Raw genomic sequence first — 27,081 nt, 5'->3', positions numbered from 1 at the left:
GTGGCGACCTCAGAATATTAAAGAGATTAAACCAAAAAGTAAATGAATTAATGAATTAATGAATTATTATTATAATAATAAAAATATTATTATATTCTAATAATGTATTTTATATGCAAATGTTTAACAAAAAATATATTTTCTAAATTATGCAATGAAAACTATATAATATAATAATACAATAAAATAGATAAAATAATTGTGATATTGAGTCCGGATATATATAATGAATGATTGATTGTACAAAAAATTTGGGGCTCTATATCACAATGATTTAATTTTTTTATTTGAAAATATTTTACACATTTAACTTTTTTTTACATAGTCTTTATGTACACCCATCACTGTCACAGCAGAATTCGTGCCGAAAATGTTGTCAATGTTTTATAGTGAGTCACAGATCCATTTTACGTAAGCTATGTGTTGTGTATGTATATTTATTAGTGCAGGCAGTTATTGTGAGATCGCAGAATCTCAGTCTGTCATTGCACCTCTGCCTCTGCACCCTGTCCGCAGCTCGCGCTCCGTGATCTGACAGCTCCGCCGCGCATGCGCAGGGCGTCTCCACTGGCTCGCTCGGTGCTGAAGTTGGGCGGATGGACGGAAAACACCGCTGATGGAGATAAAACGGCAGCATGCAATCTCAACGCGTGATACCCCCGATATCCGCATAAACACGTGTAAAGACACCCTTTTAGAAGACTGACATCTAGAACAAAAGGGGTAAGGCGACATACGCTCTTTAACGGTCTCAGAGGTTCCGCTAGCTCGCCAGCTAACGCGCTAGCCGTTGCCTCCTTGCGCTGAGAAAAATCAAAGAGCTGCTGCGAAAATAAAAATAAAGTGGCATTTATATTTCGGCTGTGTAAAACAGCGGTATTTTAGCGAACAATTTGCACGTTACTTTCAAATGCACAGGGCCGTCTTGTGATAGTAATCGTTAGGGCTTTACCTGTGATGACTTTAGTAAAGATGCTGGCTGTGTCGCAAAACCAAGCGAGCTGCCTATCTAGACAGCATATTTGGATGTTATTCGAGCGGTTGGAACGTGTCACCGGCTTTTATAACCCCTCGAAAGGGGTTATGTGCTTCGTGTTTGTGTTAAACGACCAATGGTGGTTTCAACGATGGCTAAAAATGTTGCCTAGATAGGCTCCCTCACTAGGATTTGACACAGAGCCGCTTTGATTTCCACAGACAAGCAACCGCAACGGGTAATAAAGGCAAATAACAGGAAGACTGCCGTCAATATCTATACATCACGAAGCAACGCACTACTTTGTTATGGTCAGTAAACTATGAAGTCCCAATCTTTTGCTGTTACCTTTGAGTCGACGACCATTTTATCGCGCTTGAGTTTTGAATGAGATAAAACGGGATGTCTGAGCTAACGTTAGTTTTTATTTCTCGAAGTAAGTTGCCTGCATTCAGTTATTGATGACAGCCTACATGAAATTAAGAGTTTCCTTCCGGAGGAGGGCTGATTGCTCGGCCATTCATCATCATTCAAGTTCTGAAGTTCCTCCCATTCACTTGTGCTTCTGGTTTTACAATGCAGCTGCTTGAGTAAAACAATCTGTTTCATGTGGGGAACAATTTAGGTGACAGATGAGATGACCTGTCAGCAATGAATCTTTATGTAAAAGTCAAGCTGTAGTGACCCGCTCCACACACATGAAATGTCAGACTAATACTTAAAATCAAGAGAAACTGAAAGTCAGTACATTTTTATACCCCACAAATATTTTCTTTTATTGAAATGCTTGTGTTTATTGTCAACTTCTGTGATATATACTGTAATATGTTATGTTGTCTTTGTTACAGTCAAATTATACATTTTGCCTCGGCAGTAGTTAGGATTTAGGTATGGTTCAGTGTTAATGCATGAAAAATGCATAATGTATCATTGTTACTATAGATTTTATACATTTAATTTGATTAGTATTTTAGCAATAATTTGAAAGTGTTGATTTTCACGGTTTTAAAGATAAAGTACCATTACCAGTTTTGTATAGTAATGGAGGATTTATATTCTAAATTAATTAAAAAAAAAAAATTTTTCCCAGTATTTTAAGGTTACAATATCGATAAATAAAACATTCTTTGCTTTACAGAATTTAACAATAAAATCTTCAGAAAATTTAACAAATTCAAATTGGCCAGCTTTCTGGTCAGCTTATCTAATTTAATATTGCATAATTTAAAAATTGCATCAATAAATTCATTATTTTATTTGGAAGTTCTTTTCATCTTTTTTTTAAATTGGTACAAACTTAGGATTGTATTACAGTGTAAAATAATTAAATAAATAATTAGGATTACGTTGCAAACAAAAAAGAAAGGGGTACACGTAAAAAAACATGGCCTGATCTTTAGTGTTCATATACAGTATTTAGGTTGAATTAAATGACATTTTTTCACAACATGTTTGCTTATTTCAGAAAAAGTCTTTGTATTCTTAATATCGCTGTGGTTCCTTTTTATTTAATCCTATCAAGTGTTATTATGCACCAAACACTAATTATTAATTATTATATTTTATAATAAATTATTCATTTGTAAAAAAAAATACAGAAGAAGAAAGACTGGACTTTGAGTGTAATAATCAGTTTCAGAAGTGATCTACCCCTTACTATCAGTTTATTCCTACATTTTAGTATTTCAAGCTACATATTAAAGCAGCTCTGATGTTTTCTTTCTTGGTTTGATCTATTTCTCAGATGTCTTATCCTGGATCATTTAGCCCTTGACTCAAGGAAAGGGTGTGCCTGCAGATACCAGGTGTTTGAAACCTACCTCCACCCTCTTCCTGCGTTCTCCATCAGGCATGATAAGAGAAGATACAAGAGGCCGCAATTTATTTTCCAGCACTCTGCCCGTCTCAACATTTGACATTAGAATCATGATTTTCTTACCTGATCTTCGGATGAATCGCTGCTAATTTGCATGGTAAGTTAGGGGTTTGGTTCTTCACTCATAGAGTAATAGCAAATCCATTGATGATGTGAAAAACCTCAAGATTTGTTAGCCGAGTGGCGATGTGAAGGTGAGAACTGTGGGCGAAGTTGGCCCCTGTGTGATGGTCACATGTTATCATGAGTGCTGTGTGACATGTTTCTCAAGCCAGGCTTTGTGGGTAACAGCTCTAGGAGGCTTCTGTTGTGCAACGAGCCATGGCCTATGCCATGCATCACTTGCTGCCATGGAATGTGTATGGGGAAGTGCACAAGGGTGCACAAGACTTCCAGTGGGAGAATGGGGTTAGAGGCGGGACCAGTGCGCCATCTAAGCATGCTCACATGCGCAGGCATTTTCACACTTTGTAATGTAATTCACGAGTGCGCTGCACACCGACATATTTTAAACAGGGAAGAGAGCGCTCAAACGCTTATTGATATAAATATATACTGTTAACAAATGTCTGCTGGTGTTTAGAATTGTAAAAATATATACACAATATATTATTAACTAATGCTTGATTTGAGTTAATGTGACATTTTGCAAATATTTTGTACAAATACATTTTTCCAATAATACATTTTTATTAGCATTGGGATGAGTTGTGCAGGGCTGGGAACTGGGTGTTAATGGACGTAGCCCAAAAAAACTAAAAACTAATGTAAATCTTTACTGACTCATATCTCAAATTTAATTAATTCAACAAAACTTAAATCCTCTTTGTAAACATAACTCAATATAATAAGTAATACTTTTAATATAGTAATGATACTTAATGCAACAATTATTTAATTTAATTAAGCCAACCACTTTGCACAATTTAATAAGTATACTTAAAGTTTTAACAGTGTTCCCTATTCTACTCTATAAACACATACTATAACACTAAAATTTTGTTGAAATTTTAGTTTCAGCTGTAGCATTTTTATTTTTATTTTTTAATTTTCAACATTCACTCAGCTTAATGCTTCCTAATGATGTAAGACTTTATTTTATTTGTGGAACACAAACGTAGATATTTTGTTGCTGACAACAACAACAGTGGGTGACTATTGATTTTCATTGTCTTGCCAAAACCATTGAAACATTTCTTGAAATTTCTTCTTTTATGATCCACAGAAAAAAGAAAATCACAGCACTTTGAAAAGACATGAGTGTAAGTAAATGATCACGGCAAAATGCACACTTAAAAACTTACTAAATACATTTTTTTTAAATACTATGTTTTTAAAATTAACAATTTAAAACACTAAACACTGTTAAGTTTGAGGATTGCAAGTGCATTTAAATACAGCAGTGAATTTTCAATTTTTGTGCGTACTTTATGTCTCTTACAGAAATTGTGATCATTGCCACTATGGTAATCATAGCAGCATTCTGGCATCTGATGCATTTTATATTCATTTATTTTGACCAAAGTAATGTTACAGGGACAAAAGCCACTTGTTATGGTTGGCATTTTAAACAATCAACCTCACCAGATAGTGGTCGTGTTTTGTTTATGTTTGTAAGGAATACCAGAGTGTGCTCTTGAACGGTTTCAATGCCTTTATTTTATAAGCAATGCTATTTATTGTCTTTGTGCTTAGGCAATAAAGTAGGCAGGCACAAGTCACAAAATATTTTCACAAGAGTCTGGGTTTAAGTTGAGCTTCCATTAATTGCTTTTAATTCTAGTGTAATCTGGCAACACTAATGAATCAGTTTTGTTCCCTATAATGTCTTGCACTGTGTATATACAGATGGATATGGAAGAAAGCTGGGCCAAAAGTCTTTAAACAAAATGTGTAAAATTTAATTGTAGCTACATAAACATGTTGGCAATTTAGACAGTACTTAAATGTTTTTCTTTATTTACACAAACTGTTTGACTGTTTGAGATTGCAAATTTTATTATAATGCTGGATTCACACCAAACGTAGAGCACTGCGTCACTCACTCTAGATTACTCATGGGATGTTTTTCTCCTCATGCTAATTGAGTTAAAAATTTTCTAAACTTTCATTAAAGGCTCAAGTGAGGCGGATTTCATGTGTTCTCTGCAAACATGTCACACATTCTACTTCATTCTTTAAGTTGCCTATATTCGCACATTTGCATTGACTTTGTGTGTAACTTATTGATGCAAATACTTTATTTGGGATTAATCGCGTCACAGCTCTTGTGCTAGACGTCGTTGCAATGGGTAGTAATTTTTTGAGAGGTACGCGTCAGCGTCGGTATCAGCCACAGGAAGGGGTATGTGACCGTGCGGACGCAGAAGTATAAATCAACCCGAACTCGTGCACCCCAAGCCCCTGGTATAGTCTTCATGTCTAACTTAGCCCCCTAAAATGCATTTTTACTGAAAATACAATGACAATAAGCACTGTGATTAGTCGTGTAATGGATCACAAATCACTGCGTTCAGATGACATTTTTTTGTCACGGATCATTCCATTTTTCTAATAAATCATGAAGGGGAGGAGATTAATGTAATTTGCTTTTCATTTATTACATAAATAAATAAATACATTTTTAAATATTCAGCTCTGTAAAAAAGTTAAATGTTACTAATACTGATAGTTTTTTTTTCTCATTTTCAATAAATGATTCTGTTATTCTCTCATAAAACTTCATGTTTCATTGCTAGATGGATCATTTTTAAAGAATTGTTTACTGACATATTTTGATGGCTGGTTGTCACCACCTATTGATTGAATAATGTAATTGCTGCCTACGACTTTCATTTTTGAGCGTTGTAAAATGCATATTCCATATTCCTAATATTTGTGTTTTCAGCAATTCGAAGGATTAATAATAAACATATACAAATCACCATTGTTTATAATTTACTGTATGTTGTGTGGGTGTCAAGATCCCAATCTTTAATTAGGTTATCATGCAGCTTTCACCAAATGCATTAATACAGGCTAAACAAGTAGTGACAGAAAACACCTTTAAGAACCTAAGAAACCCGCGACATTCCAAAAAACCTACCACAACCTCTTCCATCATCATTAAATTTTACAGGAAATCCTAAATGCTTTCATACTGTACATGTGATTTTAAATCTCTCTGCTATCGTTACACTTTTTGGATTAAACTGCAGGTCACGTGTTTCGAACTGTGGGTTGTGATCCGTATAAATTTTGGATCTACCGTGATCCGTTATACCCCTAACTGTGATAATGGTACTACTGTAAATGCTGCTTTGTTTATTTTTTGTTTACTCTTTTTGTTAAACAAAAAAAAAAAAGATTTCTGCCACCCGCGGGTGCAGAGAAGACAAATCTTGGCTGTTGTTCGTTTAGTGTTCATGTGCAGCTTTTTTTTTGGTCCAAACAGGACCAGACACAAGCCAATATGAGGATACAGTCTGTGGTAGTTGTTTGGCATTGGATTGGCGTGTCCCTGCCTATAAATGAATTCTTTGGGAGTTAATTCAGTTGCTTAATGCAAGTAGAGAACTGTGTGTGTAGGATTATGCATTATAAGGTAAACTGAATTAAGCCACAGATTAAAAAACATACCTAATCATTCAAGGGGATTTAACTTCAGTATTATGGACGGCCAGTTAACTCAAAATAGCCAAACATTGGCTGATAGATTTGTCTGGTTCTATTATTTTTTGCACCCACTGTTTTAAGCATAACATTTTACAAAATATATTCAACATTTCCAATGAAATCAGACCTAAAGTATAATAGTTAATTGTTTTTCCTCTTTACTATACACAACTTCCTCTTTTACATACCGTGCAGTTGTTGGTAAATGGACTAGATGTGAACAAAGGGACTCCTCTGTGTGTTTTGCATCATGATGCATGTTTTCCATTGCCTGGCACTGAATAACTGATTGTAGTTGTGTTTTTGCATATGTGGTTTATATGGCTCAATTAGGGTAAACTCTCAAAGAGTGTCCACATCACATCCCAGGCTCAATGAGCTTTCTCCAGTTTGAAGGGCTGTTTATTAAAAGTGTAAGGATGAATTTAGAGGTAAGGTTTCTGTTTCAAAGTCTTTGTTTTAATATACTTTAGATACACAGAGGTACAGATAAAACAGCATGTGTAATTAATAATTTATCAGGAGTTAATATTGATAGCATGTAATGAAGCTAGGAAAACAGTACACTGTTAGTACAGCAGTATCAGTACATCTAATCTTAATTAATTAAAAAGAAATATGAAGGGTTTGTGTTTTTATTTTGGGAAGGAAAATATGTGTTTAATACATTGATTACTGTTTTCTTACACAAAAGAGGACTTGACTTTCTCACAGCAATGCATTTCAATCAACGGTGATCTTTTTATATTATGCACCACATGTTGCGACAAAAAGTCAGCCAAGCAAATGCCCCATGGTTATGTGGTATGGGATATTTACCAATACCATACTGGGAAATGATCATTTGATACCATCCCAGACCTCCGGCTTGTCCGTTTAGTGTCCAGACTGTTTGTCCCCAAATATTTGGATCAGATGTCTAGGTGATGTGATATGGTGTTTGTGCTGCCAAACCCTGACAAAAGATCAGTTTCCGGAAAGCGTTGTGCTAAAATGTACAAATTGGTTGAGGTCATGGTGTGAGGAGTCATGTTTACCAGTGCTTCATGCAAACAACTTGTAAAGTCACTAGTTGAATAAAATAATAAAAAATGCCCTTTCATGTATGGTAAAGAAACAAAATAACTCAATTAGTGCAGGATTTAATAATTTGAAATATTTTAGGGTTTAATAATAAAGTGAAAGTGGGTTTAAAATAATTTACTCACAATTATGTGCTTAAATTATTATATATAGCTGACAAAAATGATCAAAAAATGATTTAATCAAGTGATTGTACTGTAAGTTAGGTTGATAATGTTTTTTGTCTAATATTTAGTATTTATAGGAGGTTTTATGCTGCTAAATGATGCCTGTGCAGTATTTCAATCCATTTATTAACTTTTTTTTGAAAAAAATTGTCGTATTTCTATTTATCTTTAATTTTAGTTAGTTTGGTTTAGTCAAATATAACATTCGTTTATTTCCTTTGGCTTAGCCCCTTATTTATCAGGGGTTGCCACAGTGGATTGGACCAACTATTGCTACATATGTTTTATGAAGCGGACGCCCTTCCAGCCACACCCCAGTACTGAGAAACACCCATACACTCTCATTCACATACACTATGTTCAATTTAGTTTACGCAATTCACCTATAGCACATGTCTTTGGACTGTGGGGGAAACCAGAGAATCCGGAGGAAAACCCACGCAAAGACGAGGAGAAAATGCAAACTCCACACAGAAATGCCAACTGGCCCAGCCGGGACTCGAACCAGCCACCTTCTTGCTGTGAGGCGACAGTGCTAGTCACTGAGCCACTGTGCTGCCCTCATATACAATTTCTCATCCATATTATAAATATGCTATAAAATTAAATAATGCAATACATCTAATATTGTAGGGTATTTATTTTAGTTTAAATAACAAACAAAATTATACATTGGATTTTAAATTTTTATTTATTAGTTATACAAGTAATCAGAATCATAAACGATAATTCATATCTTTGAAGGACACTGAGGAGAGGTGCATCTATAGCACCATGACCATATGGTCACTATTAATAAAACTGTCAAACAGAATAATCACCCATGTGTTTCAATGACATGTTAATGGTATGCTGATGGATCATGGTGAGAGCAGAGAGGAGCTCACAGCAACAACACTTGCTCATTTTCTCTCCCTAAAGAGGGCTTCTTGGAAACACATGCAGTTCAAATGTATGTGGTTAAATTCCGTGATCTGATCTTCTTGTTAACAAGCCCATGATATTGGAAGAATTGGTTGAAATCTTTTTTTTATTTTCATGCCTACTCTACTTTGATTGTAGGCAGGTAAACACTGTCTTGCACCTGCATTTATTTATCTATCCATATGCTGTATTGAGTTAAACCTTCAGGGGAATATGTTATGAAATTAAAACATTTAAGTTGTGTAGCTTTTAGGTTTGTTTTGGTTTATTTTATTTATTTTTTGTGTGTTTCCCTCTTTAATATTATATCTAGCACAGGTTCATTGCTTCAAGCTGCATTTTTATGTAACATAAAATACTTTGCTCTGTGAACTTTTTGTTGCGCATTTCAGTTGACAAGTCCACTAGAGGGCAATGTCTACATATCTGCAAAACTTTTTTTTTTCACCCAAATTATTTCTTGAATCCAAGAGCTATGCATCCAAGTACAACATTGTAATAAAAAAAAACAAGTACTGAGCTACAGAGTAAATTGAAAAAGAAAGGCTGTTCATATCGAGTTTGATAGGTCCGGCAAACTTATCCTATTACAAATCATAGACATTGTTATGTTATTTTGTTGTATTCATTAGGTGTTTTGCAAAGAATAGCACAGAGTAATGAGGTTTGCCCTGCGCGCACGTGGTTTTTAAAGAAACATTTTTGGTGCGTTATTCTTGTCAATACTATTGTTCAAAAAGGTAATGATTCGCACTCATCAAGTAATTGCCTCGTTCTGTTTTTATTTTTACATTCTTCGGGTGATATAAAAACACAATCGTTTCGAAACAATGCCTAAACATTTCACACTGAGGAAGGCATTGTGCCGAAACTTTTTTTTGTATCACCTGAAGAATGTAAAAGTAAAAACAGTACGAAACAATTACTTGATGAGTGCGAATCATTACCTTTTTGAGCAAAGAATAGCACAAAAATAATCTGTTATTTGTCAATAATATGTCCCTGTAAATATCATGTGTAAATAGGAACAAATATGGTTGGTGTCATACTCCCCCATAGCATTCATTTTACCTAGAGACCGCAGTCAAATTAATTCTGAAGTACATTTTTTGGGGTTTCACAAAAATGTAGGCTAAAACATGTTTTCAAATTTCTAATTACCCTGTGTAGGATATATTTGTTTGTGGAGGATTCTGTAAAAGCTTGTTTTGGCCACTGGGTAACAAAATAGGAAGGTAATTGCATATTTGTTATCATACATTTTTAGTTTTTTCTTGTCAGATTTAAACTCATGATTGCAAGATAATCTTGACAGTATCCATGAAACATTCTCTTTTTTTAATAATAATTTTTTTTCCAGCTGTCCCATTTAATTGATTGGAAAGTAAAGTGTATAGCCAGAAAAGTGTGGGCAGTAGAGAGAGGCAAAGAATTGGCATAGGACCTCAAGGCAGGAATCGAACTTGAGTTGCTGTGAGCATCGGACTGTAATGCTAAAGCACTAAACGATTCTCAAAACAGCTTGAAAATGTCCAGATATAACGTGTAAAAAAAGTTTTGACAGCATCCGTTAAAAATGTCAGACCTAGTATTTATTTCAGGGTTTCCGCTGGGTCTTAAAAAGTCTTAAATTCGCTGTTCTAGGTCTTAAATATTTTTGCACAGGTCTTAAATATTTTTTAGGATGTCCATGTAACGCTTCATCTAATGCCCATGTAAATTCTTTTTTTTGTTGTTGTTGCTTGGTTTTCGTGGTGTTGTAGTTCTTTATTCCACTAGTACAATTGTAATTTGCGGTATTACAACTACAAATAAGACCGACAAGCCAATACTAACAATAGCCAATCAGCTTTCTGTTATTGAACTCGGTGCGTGTGACGAATTTGATGTCATCGCTGTGTTTGTGGAGGTTCGCTTTGGGTTCATGCGACATGCGGCATTCGACTAGCGGAGGTCACGAAATGTTTTGAGACTCGAGTGAACAGTACGTGTGGTGCCACATTTGATTTGAGTTGAATATAAAACACTTTGAAGAGATTTTGTCTGAAACAGGTATGACTGTACACACATCTTCTTTATGATCTGTCCATGCGTGATCATAGGGAGAAGTAGAACCAGATGACCAATAATTCTTGGCTAGAAATTGCAACAGCAGTGGGAAAGGAGGAAAGTTTTTGTATAAGTTTGAAAAAACCTGAGGGATAAGTTTGTTAAAACAAAAAAAGAGGCCATGCATAAGTGAAGACCCAGGTGGTTTTAATATTACAGAATATGTTTTTCCACCGTTCATAGGTTTACACTGACGTATATATTACAATTGATACAGTTAAAGTCAGAATTATTAGCCTTTAAATGTCACTTTAAACTGAATAGAAGTGTCTTGAAAAATATCTAGTAAAATATTATTTACTGTCATCATGGCAAAGATAAATTAAATCAATTATTAGAGATGAGTTATTAAAACTATGTTCAGAAATGTGTTGAAAAAAAATCTTCTCTCCGTTAAACGGAAATTGGGGAAAAATAAACAGGGGGGCTAATAATTCTGACTTCAACTGTAACTGCAAAAGAATATATGAACCTATCAGTTTAAAATATATTGATGCCCAATTTCTAGGCTTTATTGGTGATAACTAAACTAGCAAGACAGTAATGTGTGAATTGTTGAGTGGGCAAAATAAAAAAATTAAAAATGTCATTTTATTCCTGCCATAATAAAAAATATAATTGTAGAGCAAGTCAAGATCTGTTGCCATTAATATTTAACTGTCTGAGATATGAACAAAAGCAAGTGATGCATCATTTAGATTAAAAAAATAGATTTAAAAAAATCTTAAATGGTAATAAAAATCTTTATATTAAGTAATAAAATAATTAAAAACAATTATCTTAAATGACATAAATGATATGACCTTGTTCCAGAAGCTTTCTACTTCTATGTTTATCTGTCTAATTTTACTGTATGTTTCTCTTGACCGCCCCCTGTCATTTAAAAGAATATCTCCATGGCGAATACATCAAATAACAGCCTTGTCTGTTTCGTGAGGTGCGAGATGTGGCGCAAGGCAAAAGTATAAATCAACCTTAAGATGTTTGTTTGTTTGTTTGTTTTTACTGTTGTTCAATAGTGCATCTAACCTGTCTTTAGTACTGTTCAATTTGAATACATTTATTTTACCACAAATTTTTGTGATTTAGCATTTTCTCTTTGTAAACGTGTTTTTGATATTGTGATATAGGCCTTAAATTTAATTCTTAATGGTCTTAAAAAGTCTTAAATTTGACATTATGAAATCTGCAGAAACCCTGTTATTTAGTTGTTGAAACATAACAGGAAGTCTAAAGACGTCTAAAGTTAAGTGCTGTGAGGGCGAAACTAGGAAGTAACCTTTAATATAATTGTGAGACTCACATTTTAAAGGGAAAAATCAAAATTTGAATTAGAAAAAATGGAAAAAAGAAGCATATGTCTTGCAAATCTGAGTTTATATCTTGCAATTCTGACGTTTCTTTCCTCAGAATTCTGAGTTTACATACAATCATGAATTAATTTCTCACAAATGAGGTTAGCTCACGTTTCACTTTTACATGATAATTTTCTTACTATTTTCATAATAATTGACAGATTTAAACATTCAGTTCTAATAGGAAAGTCCAAATGGAGAGACATGGACTGAAATTCCATTTAACAAAGTCTGAATTGTGAGATAATTACCTACAGTGCATCCGGAAAGTATTCATAACACTTCACTTTTTCCACATTTTTATGTTACAGAATGGATTAGATTAATTTATTTCCTCAGTAATTCTACACACAATATCCCATAATGACAATGTAAAAAGAATATATTTTGAAATCGTGGCAAATTTATTAAAAATAAAAAAAACTGAAAAATTACATGTACATAAGTATTCACAGCGTTTGCTGTGAAGCTCTAAATTGAGCTCTGGTACATTCTGTTTTCACTGATCATTCTTGAGATGTTTCAGCAGCTTAATTGAAGTTCACATGTGGTAAATTCACTTGATTGGACATGATTTGAAAAGGCATACACTAGGCTTGGGCGGTATCCAAATTTTGATACCGTCAAACCGCCTCCATATTTTACCCCGGTATCCGGTATTACCGGCGTAATAAAAAAAAATTATGACGTAAGGCTCAGACAGCGTCACCAAACTGTTGGCTTAAGCCTAAACCATTCAGAAACTGAATACATTCTATGCGACCTTAGGCTCGCGGTCAGAGAGAGATAGAGAGAGATAGAGAGAGAGAGAGAGAGCGCGCGCAAAGCGACGCACAGCACCTCTCTCTCTCTCTCTCTCCCTTTTACACACACACACACACACACACACACACACACACACATCTCTCCCGCGATTTATTCAGAAATTTACTCCCACACCGTAAGAAATCTGGCCGGCTCCCGCGGAACAGCAGTTATACCCGATAGGTCCCGAGTCCGACAAGTACATTTTGATTGACAGCTTTATACAGCCCAAACCCGTTCACAGCCTACATTAAAATGTGCTCATGCACACAGCTCTAATGCATTTTTTTCAAGAATGAGTCATTTATATGTTTTAACATCATTTATTCGTAACAAGCGTAGACTATAGGCCACTTGAAAGTTGGAACAAAGAAATAAAATAAGTCCTACAGCTGTAACATCGTAACATCTCAGCACTCTATAGGTCTAGGTACATGCACTTAGCCTTTAAATTAGCCTACACACCAATGAAAAGTAATCTTGCTTAACAAATCAAATTAAAATAAACTCTAAATGATGACGGGTATTTTGGCAATAACGAAATTAAGATAAAGGCTCTGCAAGATGTGTTTCTCCACTTCTCTTCACAATCTGGCATTAGGGCGGCGATGAAGCTGAATAATAAAAGAATAATGCCACCATTAGTCTGTATACTCTGTCTACATTATGATTATATGGTTTAATTAATATTTATTTATAATTTAAAAACCCTTTACGCACCAAGATTAGGCTACGTGTGTTTGTGGAGGAACATTATTTAATCCACTGGCTTTAGCGCAGTCTCTCACTCATGGTGCGTCCAGCAGAACTGAACACCCTTTCCTGCGGCTACAGGTCGAGATGCAGAGTTCTGATCCGGCTGATTTTGCAAGTTTTTGGTAGGATTGTTTGTTCATTTTCTACCAGTCAGGAACATGCATTTAATTTTTCATGACAGCAGTTTCACTTTAGCGAATGGCCTCTTCTTTTTACCTGTCAGCCTGCGGTTTAGGGCTCTACCGTAATACGCAGTGTATGAGCGACCGCGAAATACCTGCGGCTGGAATAACCGCTCTTTCTGAGCTAGTGACTGACTTGACCGCCGTCAAAATTCTCTTTTTTTACTACTTCGTCATCATTTGTTTCACCTTTGCAGAGATGGATTTTAATGCAGGGATTTGGATTTTTTCGGGTCTCGCCGGGTTCGGTCAAAGATCTTTAGCTCTAATGCAGACCTCTCGTTCATATTAACCACGTCTCCCTTCTGTTCAGTCGAAACTGCCAAACTGCAGGACACTTTGAAGCGCGACTCGTCACGTCACCTCTCCCCCTCCCTCTCCCCCTTCTCTCCCTCCCTCTCCCCCTTCTCTCCCTCCCTCTCCCCCTTCCTTTCCCTCTCTCCTCCACACTGTCCCGTGATGACAACCACACATACGTTTTTGTAGGCATTAAATAAAGGATATTTAATATTTTATGACGGTATAACGGTATTGAAACTGACACCGTTGCTATTTTTAGATCCCGCGGTATACCATAATACCGTAATACCGCCCAAGCCTAGCATACACCTGATATAAGGTCCCAGGGTTGACAGTGCATGTCAAAGCACAAACCAAGCATGAAGACAAAGGAATTGTCTGTAGACCTCAGAGACAGGATTGTCTCAAGGCACAAGGCTTGGGAAGGTTAAAGAAAAATTTCTGCTGCTCTGAAAGTTCCAATGAGCACTGTGGCCTCCATCATCTGTAACTGGAAAAATCTCCTGTCTAATCTCCAGCGTTCTTGTGTTGAGAGAGGAAAACCTCAGAGAAGGACACCCATCTGTGCAGCAATCCACCACTCAGGCCTGTAATCCTTCCCGCCTGGAATTTGCCATTGAACTCTTTAGAGCGAATGCCAGGTGTTTTGTTTAGGGTTGGGTACCAAAACCTGGTGCCATTATAGCACCGGTACTTCTGTAACCGGTATGTACCGGATCAAATCAGCATATGAATTTCGGTGCCACTGGTGCTGCGACAAGGATGTAAGAAGCATCAAAGGCACATCGGCGTTGTGTTACACTTTCTCTAAACATTTAATTCTAAAAAATTTTAAGGAATACGGATAGGCGATGTCAGGCGATTGTTATTGTCGCTTGGGGAACGCACGCAGAGACCATTATTTATCAGAATTCTAGTGTACACAGTTTTACGTTAGGAAATGCAGTCTTGAATTTACAAACAGTCGGCAAGTACCAAGGAACAGATGATCAAATGTAGTTTTCAGTCACGCTCATATAAGTCATATTTAACTCGTTTTGCCTTCATTAATTTTTGATTTCCGTCTTCAAAACATGATTTATTTACAACACATTTTTAAACATAATAGTTAAACTAACTGATTTCTAATATCTACTTTTTTATCTTCTCCATGGTGACAGTCAGTGCATGACATTTTACTAGTTATTTTGCAAGACAGGGGTTTTGTATTCAGACAAAGTCCCTTTAAGTATTTTATAGTCTTTTATTCAGCTTAAAGTGTATTTTAAAGACTTAATCAGATAACTATGAAAGTTGAAATAATTAGTCGAACTATTTTGTAACTGATTTGTTGTGGATATCAAACATACAGTAAATATTTTTTAAAGAGGCTAATAATACTGACATTATTTTTATTTAAATTAAAAACTGATTTTATTCACGAAATAAACAATAATAAATACGTATAAGAAATACAATAAGAAACAATAAGAAATACTCCAGAATAATTCTTTTTTTAGGCAACACTGTGGAAAATTTCAGAAACATTATTTTAAATGAATTAGAGAGCAAATTAAATTGACTTTAACTGTAGGCCTATCTGTTAAAGTTAACAGGTGCAACAATGTGCCTTGATGTTAGAAGTTAGTGCTTGAATGTTAGAAATGTGTTATCCTACACCAGTACAAAGTTACTAGTCAAATAAATGAACAAGGAAGATTATTTAGAGTTCAAGTTATTTAATTATCTGGTTTATGAAGACTGGAGAGTGATGCATGAAAAAAAAATTACTTTGAATAGTTTTTTTTATGCATGTTAAAATGAGCTCACAAAAGTACGTGGCCCCTGCCCCTGGAATTGATGTTTACTTTAAACTTAAATTATATTGTTTATTCAAATTATTTTTTAAAAGATTTTGTCAAATAGAAGATTTTACTAGAGTCATCCACCATAATTTTGTGGCAAAAAAGTACCGGTTCAGGCACCGTTTTGGCACCGGTATCGTTTTAAAAGTATCGATTTAGCACCGGTATCGAAAAAACCCCAAACAATACCCAACCCTAGTTATGTTTGGAGACACCCTGCACCCCTCATCACCAGGCTAATACCATCTCTACAGTGAAGTGTGGTGGTGGCAGCATCATGGTGAGTTGGGATGTTTTTCAGCAGCAGGTACTTGAAGACTAGTTAGGATAGAGGGAAAGATGAATGCAGCAATGTACAGAGACATCCTGAATAAAAACCTGCTTCAGAGTGCTCTTGACCTCAGACTGGGCAACGGTTCATCTTCCAGCAGGACAATGACCCAAAGCACACTGTCAAAATATCAATGGAGTGGCTTCGGTGAATGTCCTTAAGTGGCCCAGCAAGAGCCCAGACCTAAATCCTGTTGAACATCTCTGGAGAGATCTGAAAATGACTGTACACCGTCGCTTCCCATCCAACCTGATAGAGCTTGAGAGGTACTGCAAAGAGGAATGGGCAAAAATTCCCAAAGACAGGTGTGCCAAGCTTGTGGCATCATATTCAAAAAGACTCAAGGGTGTAATCTCTGCCAAAGGTGCATCAACAAAGTATTGAGCAAAGGCTATGAATATATGTACATGGTTTATTTTAGTTTTTTTTTTTTTTATAAATTTGCAACAATTTCAAAAACTATTGTTATACATTGTCATTGTGGGGTATTGTGTGTAGAATTTTGAGGAAATAAATGATTTTTTTTCTTGAAAAAGGCTGTAACATAAAAAAAGAAAAAAGTTAAGTGTTATGAATACTTTCCGGATGCACTATATATTACAGTACCAAGGTAAAAAATTGTTTCATAATGTTGAAATAGTTCTATTTAGTTTAATTTTAACAAACGGGAAACCTATTACTTCCTAAAAAGAAAAGTGTTGCTGTATTTGCTAATGTGTGAGAACATGTGAGATCCCACATTACTACTGTCTGCGTGTGAGCATCTCCCTCTCACCCTCCCACAGCTCAAACTAATTTAGCACCTCGCCAGGGGAATCAATGCGTAGTCTGAAGAGGGGATTTCTTTACTTTCCGACTGTCTGTGTGTCTGTCTGCCTGCCTCTACAGTCCCACTCTCACATGCATTCCTGCAGATTCAGCTGAATAAGCATCCGACAGCACAATCGGATGCAGTCCAACATGCCATAAACTCAGAAAATCCTTACGATCGCGTCCATTGGAAAAGCTCCCATTAATCTCTCCTCTGCAATCTGCAATTAATTAATCATGCCGTGAATCTTACTTTAGATTTAGGAGCATCTGTAGTTAACCACACCATTCCCAAAGCCCCTACTGCTTTGTTTCTAATCAGATGTCTGTGTCTGTCTGCAGCCTCAGAGTGTGAGTGGAGTTGAAATGAGGAAAAGGCAGCAGGGACGCATTGAAGGACCCCCACAGGCGCCTGGTCACCCAAGGCCCAACACCTGCTGCCTGTGCTGGTGTGGATGCTGCAAATGCCTCTGGTATGTCCCGTCTCTTATTATGATTTGCTGTCAGTAAAATGATGTAACTATAAGGGCTGCATGATTTTGGAAAATTCTGACTGTTTTTCTGCAATATATATTGCGATACGAGTACAATAACAACAAATGACGCTCTGTTTGAAAATAATTAATTAATTTTAATTGATTGGTATGATTTTGTAAATTGTGCATAAAATAAAATATTAAAAACAAGTTGTAAGCATGAATACAGTGCACAGATATTGAATAGTCAAATGTAAAATAACATAGCATAATCCTTATTTTACAATAATTCAATACAATTTTATACAAAAAAAGTCGCAGTTGTTCAACTTTTTGTTCCTGAATGCTTTGAAACTAAATGTTCACACAGTCACAGGTCTTAGGTCAATGTGTAGGTCAACTAATCCCATCTCACATCCTGCGATGTGACTATTGCAGATACGCACATTGTAATACCGATGCTGAAGCAATATATTGGGCAGTCCTAATTTCTATTGTAGCTAATTACGAAAAAATTTGTACACCAACACCTGCATCAGGTACTATGTCTAGGACTTTGTGGTCATTAAAATTTTAATGAAGTGTGAACTGGGTTCCATTATACTTTCTTTTTCACTTTCAACATCTGTCAGTGTGCAAGGTTGATGTGTGAGCATTACAAAATATCTGCATAAAGCCCATCAAATCCAATAGGAATAAAGGGCTGTTTACACTAATGGCCTGTTTCCACTGAGTGGTACGGTGTGGTATGGTACGATATACTTTTTTGTCCATTTTCGCCGTTAAAACAAATCGTATTGTAACACATTTTGGGTACCTTTTGGGGACATACTCCTGGGAAGTGGCATACTTTAAATTGCACAAACATTTAACATTGAATTAAGTGTTTCCTCTAGGATTTTTTCCAGCTGTGGCTGCAGAACTTTTACACAGGAAAAGTCTAGTGCAGGGGTGGCCAACCCTGTTCCTGGAGAGCCACCTTCCTGCAGATTTCTGTTGCAGCCTATATCAAACACACCTGCCTGTAATTATCACGTGGTGTTCAGGTCCTAATTAATTGGTTCAGGTGTGTTTGGGTAGCAACTGAAACCTGCAGGAAGTTGGCTTTCTAGGAACAGGATTGGTTTACCCCTGCACTAGACTTTTCTGACGGTATTTGAGCATCTATGAGTGTCAGAATGTTGTGGGACTGCTATGCAGGAGCTATTATTAGGGGTTATAGATAGCAAAATTTAGTGGTTTCTATTTTAGCATTTTTTTAAAAAAGCATCACGGTAAAACACAAACGCAGTTATGAATGTTATAAAAAATGTTCTTGTTTGTGGTAAAAACTCGTAATAATGACAAAAAAATACTAATTTGTGCATCTCCTTCCGGGTGCAGCGATCCTGTCTTTTGTGGCTTGTGTATTCAGGGAAATTTTCATATCCCTTGGTATAAAGTATGGTCCTGAAAAATCTTCATTTTTAAGCGCTATCTACCCCTTCCCCTTAGCCCTATGCCTTCAAGCTAAAGAGGATTGGGACACCCCTACCCCTTCACGAGAACGTGCAAAACGAGGGGTAAGGGGAAGGGTTAAGGGGTAGAATTGGGATTGGGCCTTAATGCGTCCAGAAGTAAAGTGAAACTGCCACAAACTCCAGCAAGATAAAGTCATTGTATGCAGAACCATAGACCTTTGTCTATAAATAAAGTATACTTATGGAAACTGTGTTCACCTAACTGAAAGCTACATCATGTTTGTTAGCCTCACGCATCACGCACCTATTAGTCGGGCAGTCAGTCAGTAAACATGTAATCTTAAAGGGTTAAACAAATAACGCACAGCACTACTACGATTACAGAAAAGTTCACGCTGTTTTTGTGTGATTATAACCAGATATTAAAAAACAACAACAACATATTGTTTTTAATGATAAGCTGTAATGTAGCTGTGGCGGGATTAATTTTGATGTGGCGCCCTGCCATGGAAGAATGAATGTAGCGGAAACCATGGAATTTCATTAATTCTATTAATTGAATTCTGTTAATTAGTTTAAATTAATTATCTAAAATCTTAACTAAAAACTAAGATAAATTTAAGTGTGTAACATGACCAATCCCAGGAGACACAGGATGCTAAAATTATGTCAGATTGTACCCTAATGTCGTGGGGCGTTGCATTTTGATTGCAAATGAAAATCAGGTTGAAATCGGAACCCACTGTAGGAACCCATTTAATGTACAATGTTGGACAGACATTTTGCATTTTGGTTACTCTCCAACACAACCTAAAACCAACCAAATAACAACATCTAATGATGTTACAGCTTGATGTTGTGTGCACGTTATGTGGATGTTGGATTTTGATTGCCATACCTGATGATTAAATGTCGGTATTTGACATCACTATGATATTGGTTTAAGACGTTGGCTCAACATTGGATTTTGGTCACTTTCCAACACAATCTAAAATCAACAAAACATCAACGTCATTTCAGGTTGTGATTGGATGTCAAAATAACATTGTCCTTAGATACTGGCAACCTAAATCTAACCTGATATTAACATCTTATGACGTTGTATGTCTGCTGGGATAGGCTATGTTGCTGTATAGCATTTATTTTTTAAATCATCCCACATATTAAGAGTAATAAGAAAATTGTGTGGAGACTCTCAGTATGCAGACTAAAGGCCAGTTCATACTTTTGCGTTAAGTTTGCACAGATTGTCCATTGTTGCCTTCGCACAATTCGAATACTCTCCCAAATATAGCCTGACTTAGATTCTGATACTCTCCTCTCAAAAAATGTAATTTAATTTCGCTGCGACACATATTGCTAGAGCTGTGATTGATCAGCCGGGTACTGGTGACGAGTGTTTGAGGTGCCGGAAGCCATGGCAGAGGAGCAAGCCAGGTGGAGCGAATGTTTAAAGGTCCCACGAAGAGCTTTAAAGTGTGCAAGTGTTTTTATTCGATGTTGGGCGTAATCTCAACTAAAACATGAAGGTGGGAATTAGAGTAGCTCCTCCACTTTTTATATAACAGCCAATAAACTTTCATTTTAATCACAGCTCCGCCAGTGAGAATGATTGAGCTCAAATGAAAAGTAAATGAGAAGTGTGTTGAAGGGGGCGGGACATGTCTGATACTATAGAGCATTTGATTGGTTTGAAAATTTGAAAAGAAAGTAGAAAAAAATAGTTGATCCATTTAAGCTGAAGCGACAAACTGCAAACTTTGGATGTTTATATATTCTTATAGAGAATTTTGTCACTGTTTTGGAGCACACTCGTTTCATATATATCTTTATGTATAACTTTAAATATGGATGGAAAATTGGATGAGCTCCAGATACATACTTTTGTTTTATGTTTATAATTATTTTATGGTTTTAATTGTCGCACGTTTACTGGTTCCTGCCACTTTATTTTTTGAAATAGAGAGAGAGTTACAGCTATTTCTAGGATTTGAAGTTAACATTTGAAGTCAAGTTAGAATTTGAAGCATTTCTGTTGGAAACCCTAAACAGCTACGTAGAAACTCAACACTGTGGAATATAGAAACCAACTAGCCTTTCGGAAGTGCTATCATCAGCGCAAAACAAACAGAATGCAGAAGTATAAATGGGCTGCTATCTGCAAGGCATACAGCGTGTGTTATGACAATCACCAGATGCAGAAGTAAAATTCAACCTTAAAACTGCATTTACTTATTACTGAGTGTACTTTTAAGCATTTTTATACACACAAACACAAAGCATAAGAAATCAGTGCTATGAAGAGAGTCATTAAACCAAAATAAAATGCCATTACATCAGTTCTAATAATATTGACCTCAAATTGGCTTTTAAAAAATTAAAAACTGCTTTTATTATTGCTGAATTAAAAAAAATAAGACTTTCTCCAGAAAAAATAGTATCAGACATACTGTGAAAATTTCTTTGCTCTTAAACATCATTTTGGAAATACTAAAAAAAGAAAACAAATTCAAAGGGGGGCTAATAATTCTGACTTCAACTGTGTGTGTGTGTGTGTGTGTGTGTGTGTGTGTGTGTGTGTGTGTGTGCGTGTGTGTGTGTGTGTGTGTGTGTATATATATATATATATATAGTTTCAATCAGTCTGCTGTTATTTAAAAAAAAATCACAAGAAAAAGTCTACAAAAAAAAAAGAGTCTAATTAACTTGTAAAAATAGTTTGAAGCTGGGCCATTAAACAAAGAAAGATTGGAAAGGGCACAGCACAGCTTGCAGGGGAACTATAAATAACATGAATGAATACAAATATTGCATGAAATAAAGAAAACATTGAGGAGGCAGTACAAACCCTACTCTGTAACCTCGGGTTTCCACCGCCATCCCCCCACTACACACTGCCATTATCTGCTCAGTAAACGGCTATTTCTGGCCCACATCACATGCAAAACAGCTGTGTAGTACATGTTATATATTTAGAGTCTTGTCAGCTTGTCGAAGCCCATGGCTAATAAACCCAATTATACTTGCTCTACAGAGACTTAGGTTGAGAAAACGCCATGCATGTTTACCTGTAATTTGTAGATTAGTGTTAATAAACTTTATAGAGCAGGAGTTTCAGTAAATTGTGGTTAGACTTGTAGTATAATGGCTTTTTTACACCAAGAATGATAACTATATTCATGTTCACACTAGCAGATGATTTATTGTACTATTAAAGGGATAGTTCAGAAAAAAATAACATTTTGCAATCATTTACTCACTCTTGACTTCTTCCAAACCAGTTTAAGATTTTTTTGTTCTTTTGAAGATACTGTAGTGTAAAAGAAGATATTTTGAAAAATGTTGGAAACCTGTAACCATTCATAGAATTAGTTTTTCCCACTAAGGGCCCTATCATACACCCGGCGCAGTGTGGTGCAAGGCGTGGCGCGGTAGTCTTTTGGTAGTTTCAGCTTGGCGCAAGAGTCGTTTTGAGGCGTTGCGCTATGCACTTTAAATAGCAAATGCATTAGCGCTCATTTTTGCGTCCATAGGCGTTCTGGTTTAAAAAGGAAGGCGTTCTGAGGCGGACCGCTGGCGCGTTGCTATTTTGAGAATCTATAATAGATTTTTCATTAGACCAAAACTAACCCTGTCTAAACTCCGGCACAAAGTTGCGCCTCACTTACGCACTGCTTAATACGCACAAGAGAGCAATAGGCAAATATCTTTACATATGAAAAAATGTAAATATTAAGGATATATATAGTATATAATAAGAATAGATATAGAATATAAATATAAAGGATTAAAATATTACGAAACATATTATTTTCTAGCCTACATAAATATGAAAAACGACTGCTTTTATGTCTTCTTCATCTCGGGAGGCCTTTTCAGTTCATTCATAACAATTTGCTTTTGTATAATGTTATTATTATTAGCAGTATTATTTAATATATCCATATTTATATTTGTTTTATTAAAAACAAGCTTAGATTTGCCCACCTGTCAGGTTTTAGACCATATGGGGCACAGCATGTGATTTAGGATATAACTCAGGTTTTTGAGCACATTTTGCTATTATTATTCATTTATTCGTTTGCTGGACAATTAGAACTGAATTTAGAAATAGTTTTGAAACGAATATTTGCGCTTAACAAACAAAAGTATTTATTTATAGACTAATTGATGTCTGTGCGTAAAGGTTTCCCTATACAAGAGCGAAAGTGTTCCATATCTCTCATTCTCACGCAGTAGATGCTCTGTTTAACAGTTTTCTGTTAAAAAACTGTTAACTGTGAACTGTTTGCTTGTGAAATGCAAATTTTTTCCACTTAGACTTACTTTGCGTCCTGTAAATGGGGAATGCGCTCTTGGCGCGAGGCAGCTGGGTCTTAAAGGTAATGGGAGATAAGATTCTAATTGGTTTATTCTCAAAACACACCTATAACTCATTAAGAAAATAAACTCAACCCTTTTAGAACATGCGCCGCGGCGCAAGGCAGATTTCCCGTCCTTAATTTAGCAAAAACGCGTCCTGACACGCCCTGAAAGCGTTTGCGCTCTACGTTTTGCGCTCTGCGCATGGACCGTAAAAATAGAGCCCTATGAATGTCAGTGTTTACAGATAACCAAGAGAAATAAATATTTTCACACACAAAATAAAAATACATCTTTTGATACATATTGAAAACATGTACAGTAGTTTTGTATATTTAATTTTTTTTTTAATAATATGAATAATTAGTAATTTATCATTTCAGCCAGATGTCAAGACAGTATTTCTTAGTTTTATTTAGTGTACCTTAAAACTGAAATAAAAACTGAAGCAAAAGTATATATAGACAAAAAAAACTGTAAACTTTCAACACAAAAAAAAAACAAAATATATAAAATGGGTAACAATAATAATACTTTCATTTTGAAAACAAAATATTTCAAAATGAAAATATTTAAATGCGTGTGGATCACTAGGCTTCTTCTTAAAACAAGTTATATAAAAGATCACCGCAGGAGCTCTGTGTAAACTACACTGCTAAAACTATTATTACAAACTACAAATACAAAACTTAATAGAAACTACAAAACTAAAAACCACAGACAATTTTTTATACTAAAATAATATAAGTATACATTTAAACTAAAGTTCTGTCTGGTTCTCGAATCTGATTGTCTGATAGCCGTGTGATATTCTGCAATATCAGAACTCATACAGCCTCTTAAGCAGGTCGCACACCAGAAGCGACGCTCGGCGGCGCGCCGCGCAGCGCCATGTATTTTAGAATTCTAAACATAGGTTTCTATCAGGATACACACACCGGCGCCGCAAGTCGGCGGCTGTCGGCGGCGCCCGGCGACGGCTCAGGACGCAGTTCATTTTTCAGCCGCGCCACAGAGCGCCATCTGATTAGTTTCATGTTAAATATCATTCGAATGTGCGCGTCTGGTGTGCGATACTTTAATCTGTCATGTACGCGCCGTGTCGGAGCCGAGCGGCGCTTCTGGTGTGCGACCTGCTTCAGTCTTCACACTTCTGTATTACTTCGCCCACATAGAGTGACAGCAGATCAATAAACTCTCTACACTTTGACAAATATTGCTGCTGTTGGACAACATAATGTACTTATTAGGCTTTTTTAGGTGAGAATGTTGTATATCGGCACTGGTGAGAGGCGTGCGTTGGCACGAGGCCGCAGGCAGAGTGCCTTAGTGCCCCCACCAGTGCCGATATACAGCCATATCGCACTGCTATGAGTGTAATATTGCGTTTATACAACAGTTTGACGGCATAATTGTGTATATAAAAACAAAATCAAACATGGAGAGTCTCAAAAACCTTTTTGTATGAAAAGGTTTGAACTACTAGTAGTTGAACTACTTTCTTCCACCTTGGATTCAAATCATAAGCTGACAGTTAAACAGCTAAGCAAGCATCTTTTAAAGTTTAGATCTGTAGTGTCTGCTTTTTGCTGACTGTATGTGGGCGGAGTAATACACAATGGGTAAAGAGGCTGTACGGGTGCTCATATTACTTAAATATTTCACGGCTACCAGTCAATCAGATTCAAGAACCAGACAGAACTGTTGTATAAATATATATACATCACTGTGATCGCTATTACCACATTAGAATTGAATATTTCTAAAAATTCCAGCAAATGTATTCAAATTTTATGGCATTATCAAATTCTGAAAAATTACGATATATTTTAGGTAAAAATTCCACAATGATCCCTAACAGCCACAAAATATGTGTCAGCCTGCCACAAAGTCAGACTGTCAGCCATTGCACAACCTTAAAGCTACAATATTTCTTATGTTTATATTTCTTAATATTATTACCATTAGGTTAATCTACTGACAATGCACAAATTAAACAAAACAGATAAAGCAGTTCATTTTCATAATGTGCAACAGAGTGAAAAAAATGACACAAATTAGGTTGCAAACAATTAGATAATCAACCATGCGCCATCTACCAACAAAACAGGTGCAAAAGGGGTAAGAACATGCTTTTTGGGGTGTTTTATAATACGATTACACGAATACTAGTAATCTAAAAGCTGCAAACCACATTTACGTGATTCATTTAAATAAACTCCTCCCATAAATGAAGCATCTAAAAGGGAAACTCCAACAAATGCACTTTTTCATTTGGTAATGTTTGACTGCATGTCTTTAGTAAATAAATGTATATTTCAAAACCTAAACAAGAGGACATCTGTTCCTTTATGTTTGTTTTGTACTTAAAGATTTTATTCTAAAATGAAACAGTGTTGTGTTTTTTTTCATCGTATGACCTTTTAAACACTGCAATAGCAGCTGGCAAGCTCAAAAAACCTTGTGCTATGATCAACACAACATGTTTGAAATGCCACAGAGACGTTGCTGTGTCTAACACTTTTCTTCTCACCCTAGGAATGAAGACAGAAGGGAACGTTCAGAGAGGCAAACGTGTACAAAGATGGATAGCATAGAAGCAACAGAGGAACTGTGAGTTGTCGCAAACATCTATTACTGTTCAGGGACAAGATGCTTGGTGCTTTTTTATAGTGCTTTTTATCAAACCTTTTAAACATATTGTTGATTTTCATTCAACTGGACTTACAGTGTCATTAACTGACTTTAAATACTGAAAACTGTCTACAAATTAGGATTTGGCTTTAATCAGAATCATGCCAAATGAAAATTTGAAGAGATGTTTCACCCTAAAATAAAAACATAACTGATCATTTACTCACCTTACACTTGTTCAAAACTAATTTGAGATTCTTTCTTTTAATGAACACAAAAGAAGATATTTTGAAGAATGAAACCAGTAACCATTGACATCCATAGTAGGAAAACAAGTCTTGTGAAAGTCAATCATTACCGGTTCCCAACATTTTTCAAAATATCTTCTTTTGTGTTCAACCGAATAAAGAATGCAGAAGGGCGAGTAAATGATGATAGAATTGTAATTTTTGGCTGAACTTTCCCTTTAAGCTTATAAAAACACTAAATTTATTTAAATTAAATTTATTTTAATTTATTTAAATTAAATTTAATGAGAACAGTGTTATTTTTTATTCAAACATTATTATACACTTGAGGAAGATTTGGCGTTTATATTGTTTTACATGTGCTTTTTTGAGAAAAACAACCAAATCGACATGATCTGTTGAAAGTTTACTTCTTATTCTGTTAGCAATAAGACAATTTTTTTTTAAGAAAATGTTGAATGAAAGTATTTAATTGTTTTTTACAGTGTATCTGACAATTCCAAAATAAGCCATATATGTGTTTTTTTATGAAAAGCATATAGCTTAAAAATATGGCTTCATTTGCATGCAGAATAATAGTTATATGTATATTTAAAAAAAATCTGACCTAAACAGTTGAAGTCAGAATTTTTAGCCCCCTTTTGAATTTTGTTCTTTTTCAAATATTTCACAAATGATGTTTAACAAAGCAAGGTAATTTTCACGGTATGTCTGATAATATTTTTTCTTC

General features: G+C 35.6%; 1 protein-coding gene across 2 annotated transcripts in view; it reads left to right on the top strand.

Moving 5' to 3' along the window:
• The first annotated feature begins 566 nt into the window (after positions 1-566).
• rgs17 (regulator of G protein signaling 17) overlaps positions 567-27,081 on the top strand; it is a 38,908-nt gene continuing 12,393 nt past the window's right edge. The window contains exons 1-5 of one of the 2 annotated variants that reach the window (XM_087277790.1): positions 567-723; positions 2,721-2,949; positions 4,078-4,114; positions 17,514-17,644; positions 26,008-26,082. In XM_087277790.1, coding sequence (XP_087133916.1) covers positions 4,109-4,114; positions 17,514-17,644; positions 26,008-26,082 — 212 coding nt within the window. In that variant the 5' untranslated portion in view covers positions 567-723; positions 2,721-2,949; positions 4,078-4,108. 2 annotated transcript variants of the gene reach the window in all.

Source organism: Danio rerio, chromosome 13 (genome assembly GCF_052040795.2).
Source record: "Danio rerio strain M-AB ecotype USA chromosome 13, GRCz13ab, whole genome shotgun sequence".
NCBI classification, from domain to species: domain Eukaryota; kingdom Metazoa; phylum Chordata; class Actinopteri; order Cypriniformes; family Danionidae; genus Danio; species Danio rerio.
The sequence above is the reverse complement of the archived record's forward strand: the minus strand, read 5'-3'. Positions and strand labels throughout refer to the sequence as shown.